General features: G+C 35.0%; 1 protein-coding gene across 2 annotated transcripts in view; it reads right to left on the bottom strand.

The window, feature by feature from the left end:
- The window catches only part of mRpS25 (mitochondrial ribosomal protein S25), a 92584-nt gene that overhangs the window by 24323 nt on the left and 44870 nt on the right, over nucleotides 1-23391 (bottom strand). For both annotated transcript variants that reach the window (XM_090395861.1, XM_090395862.1), the window contains exon 3: nucleotides 14343-14430. In XM_090395861.1, coding sequence (XP_090251987.1) covers nucleotides 14343-14430 — 88 coding nt within the window. The remainder of the gene's footprint in view (nucleotides 1-14342; nucleotides 14431-23391) is intronic.

The raw sequence follows: 23391 nt of genomic DNA, 5'->3' as shown, positions 1-23391 counted from the left end.
ATGCAAAGTACACTTTCTTAACGAAATTAGTGATATTTGTCCTTTGACTGGGAACAGTAAAGCTGCCACAAATGTAGCAGAAGGAATCTACACTATTGACACAATTCCGAGTAGTAGACATGATGTATTTTCTTCACTGCCGACTAACATGCAATTAACAAGACAAAAAAAAAACAGAGACTTTATTGAAACGTTATAAGCGCTCATCATACTTTCACAATCGATTAACGATTGACTGATTTTGATCGTTCTTTGTCCGCTACGACGCATATAGCATTCATTTGTTTTAGGCAGTTGTCATCGCCTACTTTTCATCACCTAAATGTATTAAGTTGGTTATCGGCCTCTCTCCATTCAAAGCGGCAGTACATGCTGTTGCAGGTTCTTAAGCATTTATTCGTTTACTAACAAGCGAGAGCGGTGAACGCTCCGAGTCTGATCTGCGCACCGCTTTGAATAATGGGCTATATCTTTGGGAATTTTTCGAATTTCTTGATAAAAAGTTAGGAACAGATTTTTAAAAGTACATAATTTCAGAAAATAATATTAAAAAATCGATTTTTTTGATCCTCTAAATAGTACTGCCTCCTTAAAACTATCAAAAACTTACAAATTAGCAAAAAGAAAATGCCATAGAGGAAAAACCTGATGTGACAGAGAAAAATGGGTTTGATATTTGAAATCAGCGCACCCAAATTAGTAAAAAACAAGTGTCAGATCATAATCAGCAGAAAAAAAATTTTTTTTTGTTGGCCAGTGTAATCTTTCACCAAATTAGTCTTACTTGTCAGCACTTCAATATTGTTGTTTCTAACATTTCATTCTTCTAAGGCACTTCTGACTGAATCAATTCATGTAGATCCTGATCTACCTCTGGGTAATTTTCCTGCTATCTTGACATTAAACACATGTTTTGCTTACCTTTATTCTACCATTCTGTTTAAAGTGACCATACCACCTTAGACTGGTCCTGCTCACACATTTTTGAATATCAAGTTTCTTCTTAATTTCTTCATTTTTAATGTTATTCTGACATTAACATCACCTATTCAGGCTCCTAATTTTTGGCAGAAACCTCGTGTCTGTGATCTCTAATCTTTGGTCAAGTGCTTTATTTATGACCTAAATCAGATCCATAACTTGATACTGGTTTGAAAGTTGTCTTGAATACTGCTAGTTTAGTGTTCAACTGGCTCCCCACAATACCAGCTTTATTTATTCTGTCTATTTTCAAATTTAATTTGTCATCATCACTAAAAGCTATGCCTAAATAGCTGAAAAAATATTCTACTTGTTCTAAATGTGCTCCAATGAGAATGAAGCTGAAGTTTTGTATATTCTTGCCTATTTTAATAGTTGGTCTTTTTATTTGATGATTTTCATGCCAAATTTGTTACAGTTGTCATTCAATTTAGTTAGAGAATCCTAAAGACTTGTACTGGATGTGTTTAGGAGTACAGTATCATCTGCATAAAGGAAACTGCTAAGTTTGACATCTCTAATTCTAATATCAGCCATGATGCCACTTTCTTTCATAATATGATCCATATAGATGATAAATAACAGTGGGGACAATATGCATACTTGTCATACACCTAATTTTACAACAAATCTTCATATATTTCTTTCAATTCTAACTGCTGACTTACAACTTAAATATAGACTATGTACTGCTCTATACAATGTTTCATTTATGCCATACAATTCTAGTGTTTTGGAAAACTTTTCTCTGTGCACCTTGCTGTATACCTTTTCCAGATCTACAAAATTTAAGTACCGATCCATGTCATATTGACATGGTATCAACTATGTCAATATGACATAGGAACTGATCTTGACAACCTCTATTTGGCTTCAACTCAGTTTGTTCTTCCCTAAGTTTCTCTTCCACAATTTTTCTCAGCCTCTTTTCAGGTCTGCTGGCATAAATCTTACCTGGAACACTCAGTAGAGAAATTTCTCTGTAATTCTCACATTCTGCTTTATTCTCATAATAAAATTTAATGGAATTAATACAGCACAAAGAGAAATAATTAAATAGCAAGTTTAATCATTCCAATATTTCATTTCTATCACAAAGGAATACAATATTAAAATTATAATAACACACAAAAAAAAAAAAGAAACACAAAAAAGAAGTGAATCCTTAGGAAAGAAGAAATGTGAAGCTAGATTCAAATGCAGCTTGAAAGTAGCATAGAGATTATATTTCTTTAAAGTTCTGGCTATTTCAGCTGAGGTACTTCGAATATAGAGAATATATAATAATATATTGTTAATTTCTAGATCTTTCTAGTATTGTAGCCAGTGGACAGGAAGGGCTGGCAAATAAAGGCAAGTTAAGCTGCAAGGAAAACCTTAGTAGAACAGAGATTGTAAGCTCTATTGACAAGGGTTTTGATAACACCATATTGTTGATGGATGGGGGGGGGGGGGAGTTTGTGTATGTATGGCACCTGTGTTGGTGCCCCTGGGAAGATGTATGATTAGAGTATCTAGAAAAGGCTATTATTGATTTCTTTTTCTAAGTGAACTAGATTCTGGGGCTGTCTGATGAGGTGATGTGTCTGAGCTATGTGGCCAAATAGAAAACACATCATCAATGCATCTTAGCCAAATAGACGGTTTGAGAATAGCAGTATCAAGAGCATGTTTTTCATAATGCTTCATATAGAAATTGAACAGAAGTAGGTGAGAGCCCACAGGAGTACTTTGTATCTGTTTCAACCCAAGAGATGTAACCAGTATAGATGGCAAAATTAAAAGGGATCAGTAATATCAGGAGAGGAAACATTTTTCAATAAAGTAAAGTGCTGGAAAGGGAGATATTTGTAAATAAGGAAGTGACATCAAAGCTCACTATGATATCATTAGTGTTTAAAACTAAATTTTGGATCAAAGATTTGAAATGGGAGAATTTTTTATATAAGATGAAGTGTGGCTAATAAGTGGAATTAAATATTTAGCTAACTCTTTTGCTAATTTAAAGGGGGGGGGTCAGTAGCATCTACTCTGGGATGGAGAGGGCAATTAGGTTTATGAATTTCAGGCAATCTGTATATGGGGATGGGGAGAACTAAAAGGTTTGAGTTTTTTAACGATTTCAAGAGGTCAAGATGGAACATTTTTTCAAAGACTTTTTAACATTTTTTTCTCTGAGACTTTGTGGAATCATAATCTAGAAGTTTATAAGTAGTGCAGTCTCTGAGCAGCATTACCTTTTTCAGCTCTAATAATGATTATGTTGTTGTCTTTGCAGAATTTATGTAGTGCATAGAGCACTACATAAACTATTGGAGAGAGAGAGAGAGAGATTTCTTTTAGGCAGCAACACTTGTGATAAGATGTGATTGATGCCATTGGCAAAACTGAAAGGTAAGCTGCGCATACCACACTCTAATGACACATGATTGCTAAAGTTGAAACTTTCCAAGGCATTTATTTCCTCTTGGTGCTGTATTAATTTTATTATGAGTATAAACCAGCACCTAGGCCTAAACACGCATTCAGCTTTATTCCCTTTTATACATGGGAACTATGAGCCCTACTCCAATCATCTGGAATTCGACCTACTAATCAGGCCCTCTGAATTATGCAACACTTTTATGCCTCCATATTTGAACATTTCTGGTCGAATATCAACTATTCCAGCTGCTTTTCACATTTTGAATTTTTGATGGCTTTTTCTACTTCAAAGTATTGATGTGTACTCCTATTTGTATTCCTCCTGAAAATTTTCTGCTACTGTTCTCTCACTGCTTGTTTCACTTAACAGTCTTTCAAAGTAATTACTCCAGACATCTAGGATATTCTTATCTTCAGTTTTCACATCACCTTTATCATCACTGATTCCTTTTACAATAAAAAGAAATCAAAACATTTTCCAAAACAATCGAGAACATTTTGTTACCTTCCTGATATTTATCTTATATTTTTACTGAAGTCTTCACATGACTTTTGTTTAGCTAATTTTACACATAACTTAGAAGGTAATTTAAAGGAGGAGCTTATATTTTTATCTTATATTTTTACTGAAGTCTTCCCATGACTTTTGTTTAGCTAATTTTACACATAACTTAGAAGGTAATTTAAAGGAGGAGCTTATATTTTTACTGAAGTCTTCCCATGACTTTTGTTTAGCTAATTTTACACATAACTTAGAAGGTAATTTAAAGGAGGAGCTCTCTTACATTTTTCTCTATATTCTTTTATGGAATTTGCTGACTAATTTGCTAGGAATTTGGTATACTTTTTTCTTTTCCAGGACTGCTTCTTTAACTTGATTAATGCAAGAATTTTTTTTTCTCTCCTTCCTGACAACTTTACAATATGCCTCACTATCAGAATTAATCAATGTTTTCTTCAGTTTGCTGCTGAGATGCCAAGATTTGATTCTTGTTTTTAAACATTTGAATTTGTTCTTTAATAAGGTTTGTATAACCAAGTTTACAGCTTAACTGTAAAAGCTGCTCAATTTTTAATTAGTTTTAAAACTTTCCTAATTAGAGGATAAAAATAAAGAACATATTGAAAAAGAAGATTATGTTATTAATTTTTATCCTACTTAAAACTAAGTGAAGGTCATATCCAATCTTCTATACACTCTTGTATCCTGAACATGAGTATATTGCTATCAACAATGACACAGTCAAGGAGACTTGTTTTTTCTTGTGTCTTACCTCTACATGAATTTATGCACATTTTATATTGGAACATGGTCTTAATATTGAAGAGTCTGTATCCTGAGGAAATCGAGCAGATACTTACCATTATTATTATTACCATTATCACCTTGTCCTTTTCTACAAATTTTCCCCCAAATGTTTCTATATGCTTGGTGGGATTCATTTCCTACTCTGCTATTTAGATCCCCAGCAAGGCAGGAAAGTATCACTTTTTTCCCCATTTTTTTTTTCTCTTATGTTGTTACCTGCTTTAATGACTAAAAAGTTTCCTCCACTTCTTCCTTAGGAGAACCTTCTGTGGGACAATAGGCACAAATAAGCTTTTATTGTTCATTTCCCCATTTTGAAGTCTGCCCACATAACTGTACTCGAAATTGTCTTCCAATCAAGAAGTTTATCTTCATGTTTGGTGTTGAATGCTATTGATACACCTTCCTTTCCTTGATTATTATTGCCCAAATATAACATCCTATACTTGTTATTTAATAAAATCTCACCTGTTTTTGTCTTCTTTATTTCAGTGATGCCAACTATGTCCACACAGTACATTTCCAGTTCTCCTGCAAGTTTGATTTCCTTTCCATTAATACCTCCTTTATTTTTCTTTTGATCTTCTTCTTCTAGATGCTGAGTTTGTTTCAGTAGCTGACTTTTCACCATTCACCTTGATTTCCTGACAAAAACAGCAGGAAACTTCTTTAATCGGGTTACTCATCATGTTGAAGCATGATATGTATTTCTGGCTTAAGAGTGTACAATTTGGTTGGCTAAGTCCCAAATTGCCAGCCCATCCTCTTTTATTCAGTACCCAGTGGATGCCTAGAAATGGGACACAGTACATGAAAAGATGACGTAGAGATCTCCTTCCAGTTATTTGGCTTTGACATCAAATCATCTTCCTGTACCTCTTTCATTCTAACTGCTAACATACGCTTAAGCATAGGATATATTGTCCCCCCCCAATACACACATAAGGGGGGGGATGAAAAGTTCTGATAAATACCTAAAATAAAAATTATATTAAAGCAACTGATATAACCATAAGAAAGAACATATCTTAAAACCCTTTAACCCCAACGTTTCATCAAATTGTAATAAAATGTTCTTTTTCTTCAGCATATACAAGCCATATATGGTCAGGACATGACACCAAGCATGAAGCAGGAGTTGGCTTCCTTCTTAACAAAAGAGCTCGAGAGGCACTGTTAGGCTACAAACTAGTCAATGAACGAATCATAGTAGCAAGGTTTCAGGCAAAATCATTTAACATATCAATAGTCCAGATAAATGCACCATCTGACAACACAGATGAGGATATTGACTTATTTTACAAAGTCTGACAGAGACAATAGAAACGATACCAAAGCAAGATGTGCTAATTATTGAAGGAGATTGGAATGCCAAAGTTGGAATAGATAATGATGGTTGGGAAAGAGTCATGGGAAAATATGGTTTCGGAGAAAGAAATTAATGAGGTGAAAAATTGTTAGAAGTTGCTGTAGACCACGAGATGATGATCTGTAACACAAGATTCCAACAAAAGGAGTGTAGAAAATGGACGTGGCAATCAAATGATGGGAAAACCAAGAACGTGATTGCTTTGATTACAATTCAAAGAAGATGGATAACATCAGTACAGCAGTGTCGAACTTTTCAAGGAGCAGATATAGACTCGGATCATAGTTTAGTGATTGCAAACTTCAAGTTGAAATTAAAAAAGAAATATAAACCCCAACATCAGAATAGAAGAGATACAACAAGAATAAGTTAAGCAGAAATAGGAAGAAGGTACAGAACAGTGTTAGAAGAGAAACTTAAAAGTGCGGAGAAAGAAACAACTCAAATCTAAGAGTGAAAAGAGTAATGAAGGCGATAGAAGATGCAGTTGAAGAAACAATACTAGAAGAAGAGAAGATCAAGAAGAAATGGATTAGACAAAAAACATTGAAGTTAGTACAGGAAAAAAGAATGTTGAAGATAAGAAGGGATACATCAGAACAAATAGAGGAGCAATATACAAGAAAGTGTAATGAGCTGAAATAAGCAGTCAGAATGGATAAGATGAAATAGTTAGAAGCCCAATGCAACAATATAGAACAGTACTATGGAGAGCATAAAACAAGAGAGGTATATACAAAATGGTTCTGATCAGAACCATTAATAGAAAGTAATGGTTCTGATCAGAACCATTAATAGAAAGTAATGAAAAAGGAAAAGTCTTCTTCTTTTCAGCCATTTTCTGTTCACTGTTGGACGAAGGCCTCCTCCAGTTCTTTCCACCTTTCTCTGTTCTTAAGGCAAAGTATTGACGAATAAAGAAAAAATTGCACAGCAGTGGACAAGAAACCGTAGTGAGTTCTATGAAGAAAAACTAGATTTTGATAGCGTTGGGAAACTGACTGAAGAATTGACGGCTAAAACACAACAAGAGTACTGGTAACGATAACATCACTGGAGAAATGATTAAATATGGTGGTGAAAGTATGGTTACAGAAATGCACCAACTATGTAATATGGTATGGAAAGAAGGGGAAAATGCCAGAGGAGTGGTTGAAATCAATATTAGTGACATTATACAAGAAAGGAAATAAGCTAGAATGTAAAAATTATAGAAGAATTGCCTTGATAAGTCACCTTGGTAAAGTGAGGATGATCATATGACAGAAAGATTGAGAACACAATTGGAAGCATACCTTGCAGACGAGCAAGCAAGATTTTACGAAGGATAGAACTACAATTCAACAGATTTTGACAATGAGGTTAATAGCAGAGAAAGGTAGGAGAAAAAAAAAACATATATACTTGCTTTGTTGATTTTCAGAAAGCATTTGACAATACTGACCAGAAAGTGACATTAGCAGTTCTGGAATCCTATGGAATTGATAAAAAACTAATACTATATTAAAGGATGTTTATCAGAATGCAGTTGCAGCAGTTAGAATAGATGATGATTTGGGGAAATGGTTTAGAACATGCAGAGGTACTAGACAGGGGGGACCCAATATCACCAAGCATTTTCATCACACATTTAGAAAGAGCAACGGACAAACTGAAGGAAGATGCAAAAGGAATATCTGCACACGGAATGAGAATTAACAATCTGAGATTTGCAGATGATAATGTTATTATTAAAGAAGACAAAAGAGAACTACAAAAAACACAAACTGTCAAATGAAGAAGGGAAGAGATTTGGACTTATGAACTTGGAAAAAACAAAGACAATGGTATTTGGTGAGAAGAACATGAAACAAAAGATACAAGTGGATGGAACTGATATAGAAAATGTAGAATTTAGAATTCACATATTTGGGAAGAAAAATGACATGATTTGGACTGTAAAAAAGAGATAAAGATCAGGATTGCAAAGGGAAGAACAAATCTGAAGGCCATGGATAACATCTGGAAAAGTAAAGTGATCAGCCTGCAAACAAAACTAAAAGTACTGGAAACATGCATCTTTAGTGGTGTACTGTATGGATCTGAAACATGGGTAATAAGGCATCAAGAAAAAGAATTTTGGCATTTGAAAGAACTTGTTACAGGAAGATTCTAAGAATAGAGAATCTATTCTTAGAATCTTCCAAAAACAACCAAAAGAGAATCTAATGTAGAAGATTATAAAATGGAAGCTGCAATTATTTGGACACATCTGTAGAATGAGTAAGGATCAGAAGATAAAGACATTTATGTTTGGTATTTTGGATGGTTTAAACAGAAGAGGTAGACCATACAGAGAATGGATAGATGATATAAAGGACAGGTGTGGAATGGGTGTACAGAAACTGTGACGCTGTGCACTGGACAAAGAAAGGTGGAAGAAGATAGTGAAGGAGGCATCGGACACCAACGGGCAGTGAGCCCATGGTTTGTGATGATGATATATAAGGCATATCAGAGATTTTGAAGAAATTAGAAGACACAGAGGTGTGGGCCGTTATCAAGTTTTTCATGCTGCAAGAAAAGTCTGCAACTGAGATTCACCAAACTTTGGGTGAGACTTTAGGGGACTGTGCCCCAGCATATCCAACAGTTGACAAATGGATGGCCAAGTTTAAAACTGGGCATCCTGAGACAACAGATGCCCCCAGGTCAGGAAGACCCTCCACAGCGATCACCTGAAAACATCAATGCAGTGCATGCCATAATCCTTGATGATAGATGAATACCAGTCAAAAACACTGAAAATACTGGGGATATCCAGGGAATGAGTTGGGATCATTATCTACCAACATCTGTACATGCAGAAGCTCTCAGTGAAGTGAGTCCCCAAATGTTTGAATGCTGACCAGAAGAGAATACGTGTGCTGTCATCTCAAGGGATTTTGGGTCATTTTGAGAAATCAGGACCAAATTTTTTGGCTTATATTGTGACTGCTGATGAAACATGGCTTCATTACTATGACCCAGAGGCCAAACAATAGTCAATGGAGTGGAGACACAAAGGTTTTTCCATGGCCAAAGAAGTTCTGAACCCAAAGTCAGCAGAGAAGGGTGTTCCTTACCAAGTACCTCAAAAAAGGTGAAATTGTTACAGCAGCAGTTCATTCAACAGCTCTGAAGGAAATGAAGGAGGTTTGCAGGACAATGCACCTGCTCACACTGCTCATGAAACCCAACAGACAATACACAACTTGGACTTTCAATATCTGCCTCACCCACCCTATTTGCCAGACCTGGCCCCAACTGACTATTTCCTATTCCCAAATTTAAAGAAACAGTTGAAAGGAACAAAATTTACTGCAGACAATGAAGTCATATCTGCAACTGAGGACTGGTTTGTGCAACAAGGAAAAGGCTTTCTTCTCAGAGGACTGCAAATGATGCAGAAGCATTGTAACAAGTGTTTAACACATTGTGGGGAATGTGTAGAATAACGTGTAAGTTGTATGGTCCTACCTCATTTCCTTCATGGTGATTATTACAACTTCTCAGCACACCTTCGTGTATATATATATATATACATATGTATGTATGTACTGAGGTTGATTTACTCAGTTGTTAAACATATTTTTTAAAAGAACTGAATGACATAAACCGAGAGTAAAGGAAAAAGGTTTAATGGTATCACACGACTAGTTTTGGCTTTTTACAGCCTTCTTCAGGTGTTTTCATATAAAAAAAGAAAAAACATTAAACATTGAAGATAAAACTGTGAACAGTGCAGGAAAGTCACTATACATATTTAACGTGAAAACACAGTTAATGTATTCAAAGCTGTTCTTTCGTTGGCCACATTGTTGGGTGAGTGCGTGTATATAGCATTTCGTGAACGTCAGTATGTGACCACAGCAGAATGACAATCTGGGAGGTTGTAGCTTAAATTATTATTTAAATGTACAGGGTTGGGGATGATTTCTCTAGATTCAACAATTTTTCTCTCCAATTCGTCATGGCAATGGAAAATGTTGTTAGATCTATCCCAAAGGATTGTATGACTATGGTTTTGTTCATCAGAATCGACAGAAAAAAGGATATGGCTGGATAAAGCACTGGCACGTATTTTCTTGTAAGTGATGTCCCTCCTGTGCTCCTCCATATGCAATTCAATAGACTTATCCATCTGGCCAAAGTAAGGAATGTCGCAGTCACACCATATCTTGTATACACCAGGATATTTTAGATTGTGATGGCTAGGCTTTGGACGGCTAACTAGAGAGCAGAGTGAATAAAGTTCTAATGTTATATTTTTTGAGAACCTTGGCTAATTTTTGAGAGACTGAGCTTATGTATGGTATAGATATATTGCCTTTAACATTATTCATTTCTTCAGTACGGTGATTAGGAGAATTAAAAAGGTAATTTTTAGTAATTTTTTGAGAATAACCATTCAGTCTGAAAGTAGATCTAAGAAAATTGATTTCTTTATGAAGTTCATCTGGGTCGTCAAGAAGAGAGCGAGCTCTATGTCCTAAAGTAGAAATAATTCTAAGTTTCTGAGGAGGGAAATAATGGGACTGACTATGGAGATATCTATTGGTGTGTGTAGGTTTTCTGCACATTGAAATTTTAAGTTTTTCAGAAGAACGGGTCAGTTTCACGTCCAGGAAAGGCAGGGAACCATTAGTTTCAAACTCAGCCGTGAATTGGATATTCGGGTGTTGACTACTCAGATGTTCAAGGAAATCCAGGAGAGAATCATGTCCATGGCTCTAAATGAGGAAAATGTCATCCACATATCATTTCCAAATTCTAGGTGCTAAGGAATAGGAAGAGATAGCTTTAACTTCAAAATCTTCCAGATAAATTTTGGCAAGTACAGGAGATAAAGCATTACACATTGTTAGACCATGATTTTGCTTGTAGATGGTGTCCTGAAATCTAAAGTATCCAGACTTGATGCAATGAATGAGTAAGGCTAACATTTTTTTAGATAACTTATCTTTGAGTAGTGTCAGGACTTCGTCTGTAGGAACATTTGTAAACAAGGATACTATGTCAAAGCTAGACATGATGTCATTTTCTTGAACAGTAATATCTTTAATGTATGATACAAAATCCGCAGAGTTGTTAATAAAAGACGAAGACTTGCCAGAAAAACATTTAGTTGGTGAATCAATGCCCTCAACAATGGGACGAAGTGGGGTATTTTCCTTGTGGATCTTGGGAACTCCATATATGAGTGGCATGAGTGAATGGAGAGAGAGCGAAGAGAAAGGTGAATATTTCTGGATAGTTCAGAAGTTGTTTTTAATAAATTGTTGATATGATTTTGAAGTTCACGAGTGGGATCTCTCTCAAGAATTGAGTAAGTGTCACTCTGTACTAATTCAAGCATCTTATTTTTATAATCTTCAAAGTTAAGCACAACTGTGGTATTGCCTTTATCTGGGGGAAGGATAAGTATATTTCTGTTATTTTTTAAACTCTTAAGAGCCTGTCGTACCTACGAAGAGATGTTATCTGTGGGTGGTTTAGCATTGTTAATGATAAAGATGGATTCAATACAGAGAAGTTTTGCATCTTGTGAAGGGAGGAAGGAAGCAGCCTTTTCTATCTTGGTGAGGAATGATTCTCTTGGGATAGATTTTGGAGAAGGAATAAAATTTAAACCCTTGCTGAGGATACTTTTTTCTGCATCTGAAAGGATGTGAGATGATTTATTAATTACAACTTTGTCAGGGTTGATGTGGGGGTTTCAAGAATGCCTTTCCCATTTATATAAAACTTAAATGTAGATCCTTGTTATTTGAAAGTTTTTCTGCTTGGTAATACTATGAATCAATGATGCCAAAAAATTACATTCTTGGTTTATCCTTTATCCAAGTGAATAAAAATTTGCACATGAAGTAAACATCATGACTGGGCTACCTGTATATAAAAGTTAATGACTTCACATTAATTGCCTGAATATCTAATAATGCAATACACGTATCCTTACAGACATGTGGCTCCCACTGATGAGATCAATAAAGATCAAAATCAAATTTTTATTTGCTTACACTTGGAAAGGATTAAACCAAGAATATATCTTGGCATCTTTAATTCATAGTATAACCAAGTGGAAAAACTTTCGAACAACTTTCTCTAATCATGAGTATTTTAGTAATAATGTGTGACACCTTTGACTACTTGTATGTGGAAATATGACTTTTGCATTACTTCAACCTTGGCATCACTTCTGGGTCTGGCTCCCAATGATGAGACCTCCCCAATAAAAGTAAAAACTAGTCTGGGTAGTGGCCCTTCCCACAATGCATAGCATTATGCATGTCCGTAAGAATATGTGTGTTGCATTATGGGATACTAAGGCAATTAATGTGAAATCATTAGCTTCTATATACAGGTAGCCCAGTCGTGATGTTTTACTTCACACGCAAATTTTTATTTGCTTACACTTGGATAAAGGATTAATCCAAGAATATAATTTCTTTGGATCTTTAATTAATAGATCCTTGTTATATTCCGATGGTTCCTCAATTGTTTGTCTTAAAGTAAGAATCTGATCTTGACTGTTTTGTCTGAATCCACCTTTTTTCCCACAAATTTTCTTTCTTAGTCGCTCACTCAAACATGTTTCCATAAATCTTACCTGAACACTTTATGTTCCAGATTCCTCTGTGATTCTCATTTTAATTTTGTTCTCCATCCCCAATTTTTAAAAAATTTTTTTTTTACGCTAAATAAAATTAATAAAGTGACAATATGAAATGCCTACTCCAATATTTAATCACCTGGCATTTCTTCTAACAACCAGGCCTGAATTATGCAGTGTAGTCACTGCTAACACGTTCATTGCCAATCACGCGATATCACGTGGTGCGAGCTCTCACCAAATGGCTGATCAAGGGTTATCGCATGGACGTCACTATCAAGTAAAAAAAATTTGGCCACCACACGAAATTCCAATTTTCAGCTTGGCAATGAACGTATTAAACCTCTTTCACCATATTATAATAAAAGGTGGGGGAAACGTTCAAATTATTTAAGCTTTCCACTAAATGGGCAATTCTGAAAATTCTTCTTTATCTTCAACTGTTCCAACAGAAACTGTCAGGTCAGACAGATCAAATCTCTCTCTCCATTTCTTTCTATCTTCCCAACTTCTTCCTTCATGAACACCATTTCTGCTTCAGATTTCTTTTTTTTTCCCTAGATTGTCTCCTATTCTGGGGTATCTCCACCTTTTCCATGGTCTTTCTTTTGGTCTCTTCCACTCAAATTTCATTTCATATATATTCTTCTTAGTATTCTTTCTAAATTCATCCTCATTATATGTTGAAACCACTTCATGCAATAGTTCACAAGCATTACTTCAACTCTTTCTAGTCCTAAACCATTCTTAATGTTCACATTTCTTATTCTATCTTTCCTTGTTTTTTTTGCCAACATTGTCATTAAAACTTTCATTTTCATTGTTTCTATTCTACTTATGTCTCTTTTTGTTAGGCACTGTGTCTCTGCTGCATAAGTAAAAATGAGCAAAAAGTAACTTAATCAAAAGTTTGCACTTCAGTAGCACCTCCCTGTCCCAAAAGTCTCATAAAAAAGGTATGGCACAGTGAAATCCTCCTCATTATCTCCTGCTCTAAACTTCCATCACTAGAAAGTACACTTCCCAGATTTCCACTACAATATAAAACCATGCTTGCAATCCTTCCTGCTATTAATGTGTAACCTACAGTTCTGTATCATGCTGTTCCAGTTATTTAGTTTCTACTATAGTTCTGAATATGCCCAAATCACTACATCTGCAAACACAGCTGTTTCTCCTCTGGTCATTAACCATATCTATGGCACTAATTTACCACAACACTGAATAGCAATGGAGATAAGACACTTCCTTGTCACAGTTCATTTTTAAGAGTAAACTACTCTGAATTACCAAATCAATTTTCACATGGCCCTTAGACATAATATACTGTATATGTTCTTTATCATGGCTATTTCTTCTTTTTTCTATGCCTGTATTTTCCAAACTTTCCCAGACCTTTTTCCCACTGAACCCAACCAAATGCTTTATCCAAATCAAGAAATGCCTCCAAATTCCCAGTGTCTTTCCATCATTTCTCTTATAGCAAAAATCAAAACAGCTGATAGCTCTTTTCTAAAACCAAACTGCTCTTCTCTTAATTCTGAATATTTCTAACTCTAAATAATCTATATTACATGCTCTGCATAACAAAAGGATATAATTTCAAGAACTATTTATTTACTTACTGAGATTTCCCTAAACTTTTTATTAAATGACTGAGAATTTCATCTTTTGTCTTGCCAAAAACATCCATCAAAACATCATCACCGTTATCTATGAATAAATATATACAGAGGTGATTTTTTCCCCCCTGGCAGTTCAAAAAAAATATTTTAAAATATAGTTTTATCAAAGTGAAACCGTATTTTAAAATTTATCAGTACACATTTTTAAAGTTAATCACAGTTATTAAATTAGTTATTAATTACAGAAATTAAAGTTAATTTCTAGTTAATTACAACAATTATAACAAGATTAATTATTTCACATTGCATTAATTATAACACAGTTTGAAATAACTGAAAGATAATTTAATAATTTACACAATTTTATTATAAAGAAAATCACACACCAGTTTAAATCAGACATTTTCAACTAGGCTATGTGCCTTCAGAGGCAGTTACTAGTGGTTTGAGGAATATGGCAACAGAGATTTCTATTTTTTTTTTTTTTTTTTTTTTTTTTTTTTTTTTTTTTTACATGTACATGATTCCTTGCATGCAGTGGTTCTGAGGTAATCAACTCTTGCCAATTTGCCATAAAAATTAAATAAGCATGCTAAACTGTATTGCAAGTTATTTAGAATGTAAAATAATGAAAATTCATTATCAATAAACAATACAGTCAACTCTCACTATAGCAGATACCACTATAACAAATGACTGAAAAGTTCTGGCCAAAGCCACACAAGTACAATGTTAAACTAAAAGACATTTATTATAGCAAACTATCCAGAATAACAAACTAGTTCACAAATGATTTTCATAAAAATCATTTGTGAACAAAACACTTCGATCTAATACAAAATGTTGTTTCTACTGGTTACGTGGAATTTAGCATGAACTCATTCAGGAATAAATTCATGCTACATATTAAGATGCCAGTACTGTATTTAAAATATTACAGCATTATCTGGAATTAGATCATGTGAATTAAAATGTGAATAACATATTTCCAGCATAAAAAAAAAAGGATGATCTAGATAGAAATTAGCAGATAAAAGAATTGCTAAATATGGTAAATTTGATATGGCTGAAGAAAAACTGATACAATCAGTTTTTGTACAAGAAACCTGGTGAAATTTCTAACCAATGCTGAAGCAGAAGAAAAGGCTGTGATTCCTTTGTGATGACATATTTATCCAGGAAATGTGGTATGTGAGAAAAATATTGTAAGAATTAGCTCAAAATAAATGCATAATATATGATTTCATAGATCATATACTGTTTTTATGAGAACAAATAACTTGAAATAAGTTTTAACTCAACCTTTCAATCACTATACAGAATTTTGCTCATAACACAACTGGTAAAAAAACTAATTTATAAATAAACTAAACATGCAATTAGCCTCATATCTAGTGTAAAAAATGCACATACAAAAAACAAAAAAAAATTATATTAATAAGCCAAGCATTTATATTCTAATAATGTAAACTTTTCATGTAGTACTATCACAGTATTCTACACAACACCCCTGAGGGGGCATATCAAAAATTTGATGATGATGCATTAAATATCTCACTAAGATGCCCGTAATCCTTGTTGATTTGGATAAGAAAATACTGAAGTCCTTCAGTCTGAAAAAATACTACTGTACTAAATAGTAAATGCAATGTTGGTAGGTTTGCAAATATCTAAAGACTTAAGATTGAAAGTAATGGTAGAGAAACAAATTAAGCTATCTAAACGACTGGCCTAATGAAAGAAATTGCCTAAAATCTATGTCTTCAAAACACTAAATCCTGGATACTGTTAATCTCGTATCCAGTACAGCAAATTATTCAAAATCTTGCAGTGAAACTACAAAACATTGGGAAGCAGTTCAAACTATACAAGAACAATAATTTTGGGATACTAGGGTGCTAATAACTATTAGTTACAAGCCTGGAGTCAAAAACAGATTACCATCACAAAAAACACTGTACTGATATACTTTCGGTCACTTCCATTTTGTTCACTACCAAAACTAATATATATTATAATGATCACTACAGAAGAAGAGATAGAAGAATTACAAAATAGGAACAAAACAAGAGAAGCATTCCTGAAAGTGAAAGAACTTAATGGAAAAGCAAAATGTACACACACTAATAACATCAAGGACAAAGATGGAAACATAATCATTGATAAGGAAAAAAATAAATGGAAGATGGGTGGAGCACTTATCAGATCTCTATGATGATGATAATAATGGTAACATGACAGACGATTCACGACACCTTAAGTTAAACAACAGATATCACTCTACTGACAAGAAAGGAGATAGAACACATAATTAAGAATCTTCCTAATAATAAATCCCCTGGGTGCAATAATATCCCAGCTGAGCTGCTGAAAGCTTTGACTTCTATAAAATTCTTCAGGTAATTCTATAAAACAATAGAATTACCTGAAGTTTTTGCAACATGTATCTGCATACCAATTCCAAAGAAAAATAATGCACAAAATTGCAAAGATTACAGAACTGTGAGCCTAACATCCCATGCATCTAAAATTATTTTAACCACTGTTAACAAAGAAATTGAAAGAGCCTTAATCGGTGAATGAGTGAACAACGGAACGACTTCAGAAGAGGAATGGAAACCATTAACGATATCCTGGAACTAAAATACTAATAGAAAGATCACTTGAAGAAATAGGATCATTTACATATGCTTCATAGACTTTCGGAAGGCCTTTGATCGGGTAAAACCAGTGGCGTATTTAGGTATAGGCCGTATAGTACCGGGCCTAGAGTAGCAAATTTTGAGGGGCAGCAGAAATTTCTGGGCTCTCATTTTTGTAATTATATTGATATTACGAATTTACAATATAAACAGGTTATGCATGTAAATCAACATGTTCGTTAAATATGATGGGGGGCACTTTCTGCGGGCCTAGTGGCAGGAAATACCTAAATATGCCACTGGGTAAAACATAATAAAATGTTCAATATATTAGATAAGTTAGACATAGAAGATCATGTACTTAAGATTATAAAAATGATTTACATCAAACAGAAAATGCAGCTGTTTAACTCTTCTGTAGTGAAAATAAAAAGAAGAATTAGACAGGGCTGCATCCTTTCACCAAATCTATTTAATATCTATAGTGAGAGTGTGATGAAAAAGAATGAAAAACAAAATATAGGAATCAGTCAATGGTATAATATACAACAATCTTAGATATGCTGAATACTATTCTAATAGCAGGATATAGAAGCAAATTAATCAAATTACTGCAGCTACTAATTGAAAAAGATAAAGAGTTTGGATTAGATATACACCCTCTGTCCAAAAAGGAACCGAACTTTTTGAAACAGAAGAAACTAGTGGTGCCACCTGTTGTGTCTTTTTATTGTCGAAAGCGGCAACCTTCATTAGTGTTGTGTCAACTGTTTATGACATCTGTTTCATTAGAAGCCGAGTTATAGTGCCAAGAGTGACAGTGTTTTGACAAACAGTCGGAAAATGAGTTTCAAACAGAGAGCTGCGATTGACTTTTGTATTAAACTTGGTAAAAGTTTTATTGAAACGCATCAAATGCTTCAAAAAGCATATGGTGATGAATTCTTATCCCGTACTCAAGTTTATGAGTAGTTTAAGCGATTTCAAAGTGGTTGTGAGATGCTTGAGGATGACGAAAAGCCGGGCAGTCCAAAAACTGGACTGAGCGAAGTTAACATCCAAAAAGTGCATGATTTCATCAAAGAAAACCCGAAATCGTCCAGATTGATTGAAGATGAATTCGGGATTCCAAAATCAACTGTGCACAACATTTGGACCGAGAGTTTGGGCCTTCCTAAATTGAATTCGTGATTTGTTTCCCACAAGTTGACCGACGACCAAAAATGTATCAAACTGAACACTGCAAGGACCTCATTAAAACCGCTCGTAAGGACTCAAAAACTTCCTTGAAATGATCTTTACTGGTGACGAAATGTGGTGTTTTGAGTATGAGCCGAAAACAAAGTGCCAGAGTGCTGAGTGAAGACCACCAGAAGAGGGGCATCCAAAAAAAAAAAAGTCGCTTGGAGAAATCAAAAGTAAAGACAATGCTGATTTGTTTCTACGATTCCAAGGGCATTAATCCACAAAGAATTCGTTCTGCCTGGCCAAACGGTCAATGGTGAATTTTATCTCGAAGTTTTGAAACGATTGATAGCCAGAATTCGTCGTGAAGCATGAATATCGCGATACAGGCAGCTGGTCACTTTTGCATGATAATGCACCATCTCATCGTTCGAACAGTGTGACAGTTTTTGAACAAAAACTAAGTTTGTGTGTTGGATCACTCACAGTATTCACCTGATTTAGCACCCTGCGACTTCTTTCTCTTCCCCCGTCTTCATTTGCCGATGAAAGGAAAGCGATACGACACCATTAAAAATGTTAAAGCGGCAGTAACCACGACCCTCAACAATTTCCCAAAAACCGACATAAAAAACTCATTTAACGAAAGCTGAGAGAGAGTATATTGATTAAAATAAATGATTTGAATAATTATAATTGGTCTGTGCTTTATTTTCTATCAAAAGTTCGGTTTCTTTTTGGACAGAGAGTGTAAATGATAAACAGACCAAATTTATGAAAATCTCAAAAGAAAACAGAATCCGAGCCAGAAATATTCATAAACAATATGAAAATTGAACATACAACAGAATACAAATATTTAAGCACCTACTTTACTGCAGATGGAAAGCAAGATAAAGAAATAAAAATAAGAACAGCCATAGCTAAAGATGCCTTCTGGAAAAATAAAGATCTGCTTAGAAGTTCTAGGGGTATCGAGACAAAGAAGAGAATGATAAGAACATTAGTGTGGTCAGTTTTCACATATGGAAGTGAGACCTGGGTATTCAAGAAGAGAGTAACTCTTTCTTTTAAGGTTACACGTTTGAGCTCTGTGTCTGATCACATGGTGATCAGCATTCATATGTACAAATTTAGGGACACATAACACACATGTTGAAATGATTATTTTACTTATTATTAATAAAATAACACTTGACATTTCAACCCCTGTATTGAGGTTATCATCAGAAAGATACATGTGTATAGGAAACCAAGCTACATGCTGTTGCACTCAATAAAGGTAAATTAAATCTACGCTGGTAATTAATCTTTTTCTCAGCCTGACTTCTAGTGATTAAAAAAATTAATAATAATAATAAAAATATAAATAATTAATAAATGAAATAAATAAAAAACTACAATAAACTCTGCTAAGGTCCTCCTGTACTAAGATTTTTCTGGATTTGTACAGTTCAGATTGTTATATTATGATTTTCTTCTGGACTTATACATTTCAAGTTGCTATTGAATGTTAGGGAAAAAAAAAAAAAAAACACTTCATCCAAAGTCTTCTTGTAGTGGCATTTTTTCTTTGGCTTGTTCTGGTTGCTATAAAGGTTGTAAATGGGTCCTCCACCTTCTTGGAATGGTTAAGCCATCATTTTTGTTCAGATTTGGATTATATTTGAGCATTTCACATGCTTCTTTAAATTTTCTCTCGAATCGGGTTTTGGTGCGGTTTAGGGACTTGGTACCTTTCCAATAAATTCTGTGGTATGTTTGGAGTGCATGGTCAGAAAGGCCAGTTTTTCTCTCCTTAACAGTCTACCACAAACACACAGGCCAGTACATACACAAAAATTCGTATTATCACCCAACACAAAAACTAAGTGTCATAAACACCCTTAAACACAGAGCTCAAACTATTTGTTCAAATGAACAAAGCTCTAAAACTAGGAATACAAGATCATCAACCATACATTTATAAAAAATGGATAAAATAAAAAACTATTCACAAGATCCTCCACAGAGATACTAGTAAAAACAAAAAAGATTTCAATAATGCTATTGCCATACCTTATGTTAGAGGCATTTCCGAAAAAAAAAAACAGAACCCAACACAAATACAACATCAAAACCACCTTTAAATCCCTGACAAAATTAAGACACCTACTCAGTTCCTCCAAAGATCCTTCTCACCTAGCCCACCCTGGGGTATACAAAATACAATGCACATGTAACCTACCATACATAGGGGAAACATCAAGGACGAACACAAATGACACATTAAAACCTCCATTTTGGAAAAACCAGCCTTTCTGACTACGCACTCTAAACATGCCACAGAATTGATTGGAAAGGTACCAAGTCCCTACACCGCACCAAAACCTAGTTCGAGAGAAAATTTAAAATGTATAAGTCCAGAAGAAAATCGTAGCATAACAATCTGAACTGTACAAATCCAGAAGAATCTTAGTACAGGAGGACTATTGTAGTTTTTTATTTATTTTATTTATTAATTATTTTATATATATTTTTATTATTATTTTTTTTTTTATCATTAGAGGTCAGGCTAAGAAAAAGATTAATTAACAGAGTAGATTTAATTTACCTTTATAGAGTGCAACAGCATGTAGCTTGGTTTCCTATACACATGTATCTTTCTGATGATCACATCAATACAGGGGTCGAAACATCAATTGTTATTTTATTAATAATAAGTAAATAATCATTTCGACATGTGTGTTTTGTGTCATTAAATTTGTAAACAAGAAGAGAGTAAGAAAACAGATAATGGCCTTTGAAATGTGGTGCTATAGGAGAGCTCTGAAAATCTCATGGAGAGAACAGGTGTCTTAGAGAGAATGAGAACACAGAGATCTTTATTACAGGAAATGATCCAGAGAAAGAAGAGACTGGCAGGACATGTACTGAGAGGGAAAATTATTGAGGTAAAAAACGAAGGGCATAGCTTGAAGATGCAAGATCATGGACAGGTTCACATGGTTATTATTATTATTATTACTACCACCCCAAGACCTAATGAAGTCAAAGACTCATCTGGGAGGTCCTTTTATCACACACACATCTCATCATACCGTGTCTTAAACACACTCAAACTCCTTGCAGACACCACACTCTCAGGCAAGGCATTCCAATCATTCACAACTCTGCACGAAAAAAACCTACCTCTCACTCCCTTACTCACACCCTCTTTATACAGTTTCCAGGGATGACCTCTGGTTCTCCCCCTGATTTCCCACTAATCTCTGTAGAACTTCTCCACCACTGATTTTATAACAACCCCTTACCAACTTGTATGTCTCTATCATATCTCCCCTCTTCATTCTCTCCACCAGACTCTGCAAATTACACTTTCTCATTCTTTCCTCATGCTCAACATTCCAGAGGTCAGAAACTACCTTAGTCAGTCCCCTTTGGACCCTTTCCAACATATCTTCATCCTTCTGAAAACCCGGTGACCAAATCTGGGCACAATAGTCCATGTGTGGCCTAATCAAAGCCTTATACAATGGAACAAGAAATTCCCTACTTCTACACGACAGTGTCCTCAGTATCATTCCCAGAAGACTTTGTATTGTCTTCACAATTTTGGTGATGTGTCCCCTGAATTTTAGATCCTTATCCACTATCACCCCTAGATCTCTTATTTCCACTACCTGCAACAATATATTCTCACCAAGCATAAATTCTGCATCCCATCTTTGTTTTCCAAATTTTAAAACCTTACATTTTGCAACATTGAACTCACATCCCCATTTGCTTGCCCAAGCACTCAATTTATTCAAGTCTTCTTGCAAGGCCACAACATCTTCACTACTCTTTATGGTTCGTCCCAACTTTGCATCATCAGCAAACAACTGAATATCTCCATCCAAATCTTCACCAATATCATTAATATACAAGTTAAATAGTAATGGCCCTAAAACAGAACCCTGAGGCACTCCACTAGTGACTTTCCTTTTCTGGATATCGCACCCCCCATACACAACTTGTTGATACCTATCAGATAGCCAGTCTCCAATCCAATGCACTAATCTAATATCCAACCCCCATCTGCTCTAGTTATCATGAGGTACTCTATCAAAAGCCTTTGCGAAATCCAAGTATATTACTGTGTATCCTTCTCCTCTGTTTAACAAAGCAGTCACTTTATTGTAATAAGTAAGTAGATTACTAAAACATGATCTCCCTTTAGCAAATCCATGCTGTCCATCAAAGATTATACCATTGTTGTCAACCCAGCTCTGGATCCTAGTTCTCACAAGCTTCTCCAACAACTTAACCACAACACCTGACACACACAGATTGGCCTATAGTTTGATGCTTCAGTTCGATCACCTCCTTTATGAAGTGGCACAATCTTGCCCTCCTTCCACTCCTTAGGAACTTGACCGAGTGCAAGACTCATATTAAAAAAATATTAAAGGCAGGTGTCAATTCCCTGGCACATTCTTTCAGAATACGTGGTGATATATTATCAAGTCCCATAGCCTTATTAACATCTAATTTACTCAACTCCCCCCATACACCTCTTGCTCACCTACAGTCAGTCTCTCCTCCCCATCATCAACTGCTCCCAATCCCTCCATGAAGTCACATTCACAAGATTGAAAGATCTTTATGAACTGCTCATTAAATATCTCCACCACACATTCTGCATCAGCTGTCTTTATACCATTTTCTCCAATCAATGTCATCCTTCCATAATTATTCTTTCTTTTGCTGGCTACATATTGAAAGAACTCCTTAGGATTCTTTTTGGCTTCATTAGCCAACTGCTGTTCATACCTCTCTTTAGCTACTTTCACCAACCAAGTCACCCTCCTTGCTTGGTCTTTGTAGACCTCACGGAATTGGTTATTTCCACTTCTCTTATGCTGCCTCCACAATGCCCTTTTTCTCTGTATCACATGCTTAATCTCTTTATTCATCCATCTCACACTCACCTTATTTAACCTTCTCACCCTTGGAATACATTTAGACATTGCATCTACTAGACAATTTTTGAAAATTCCCCAAGCTGCATTGATCTCTTCCAGCTAACTCCTCATTCCACACTACACCCGCAAGCTGTCTCCTGAGCTCTTCATAATCACCCCCCCCTTGTAGTTCCACATATACCCTTTTCTCACAGAGGTCCTCTGCTGGCAAACACCCAGGTAATCAGCTCATGGTCACTCTCACCAATCGGTGGATGATTTGACTCCTCATTTATA

The sequence above is a fragment of the Typopeltis vanoorti genome, chromosome 7 (assembly GCF_054136105.1).
Source record: "Typopeltis vanoorti isolate ZY-2024b chromosome 7, IOZ_Tvanoo_1.0, whole genome shotgun sequence".
NCBI classification, from domain to species: domain Eukaryota; kingdom Metazoa; phylum Arthropoda; class Arachnida; order Uropygi; family Thelyphonidae; genus Typopeltis; species Typopeltis vanoorti.
This window is presented reverse-complemented; position numbering and strand designations above follow the sequence as displayed.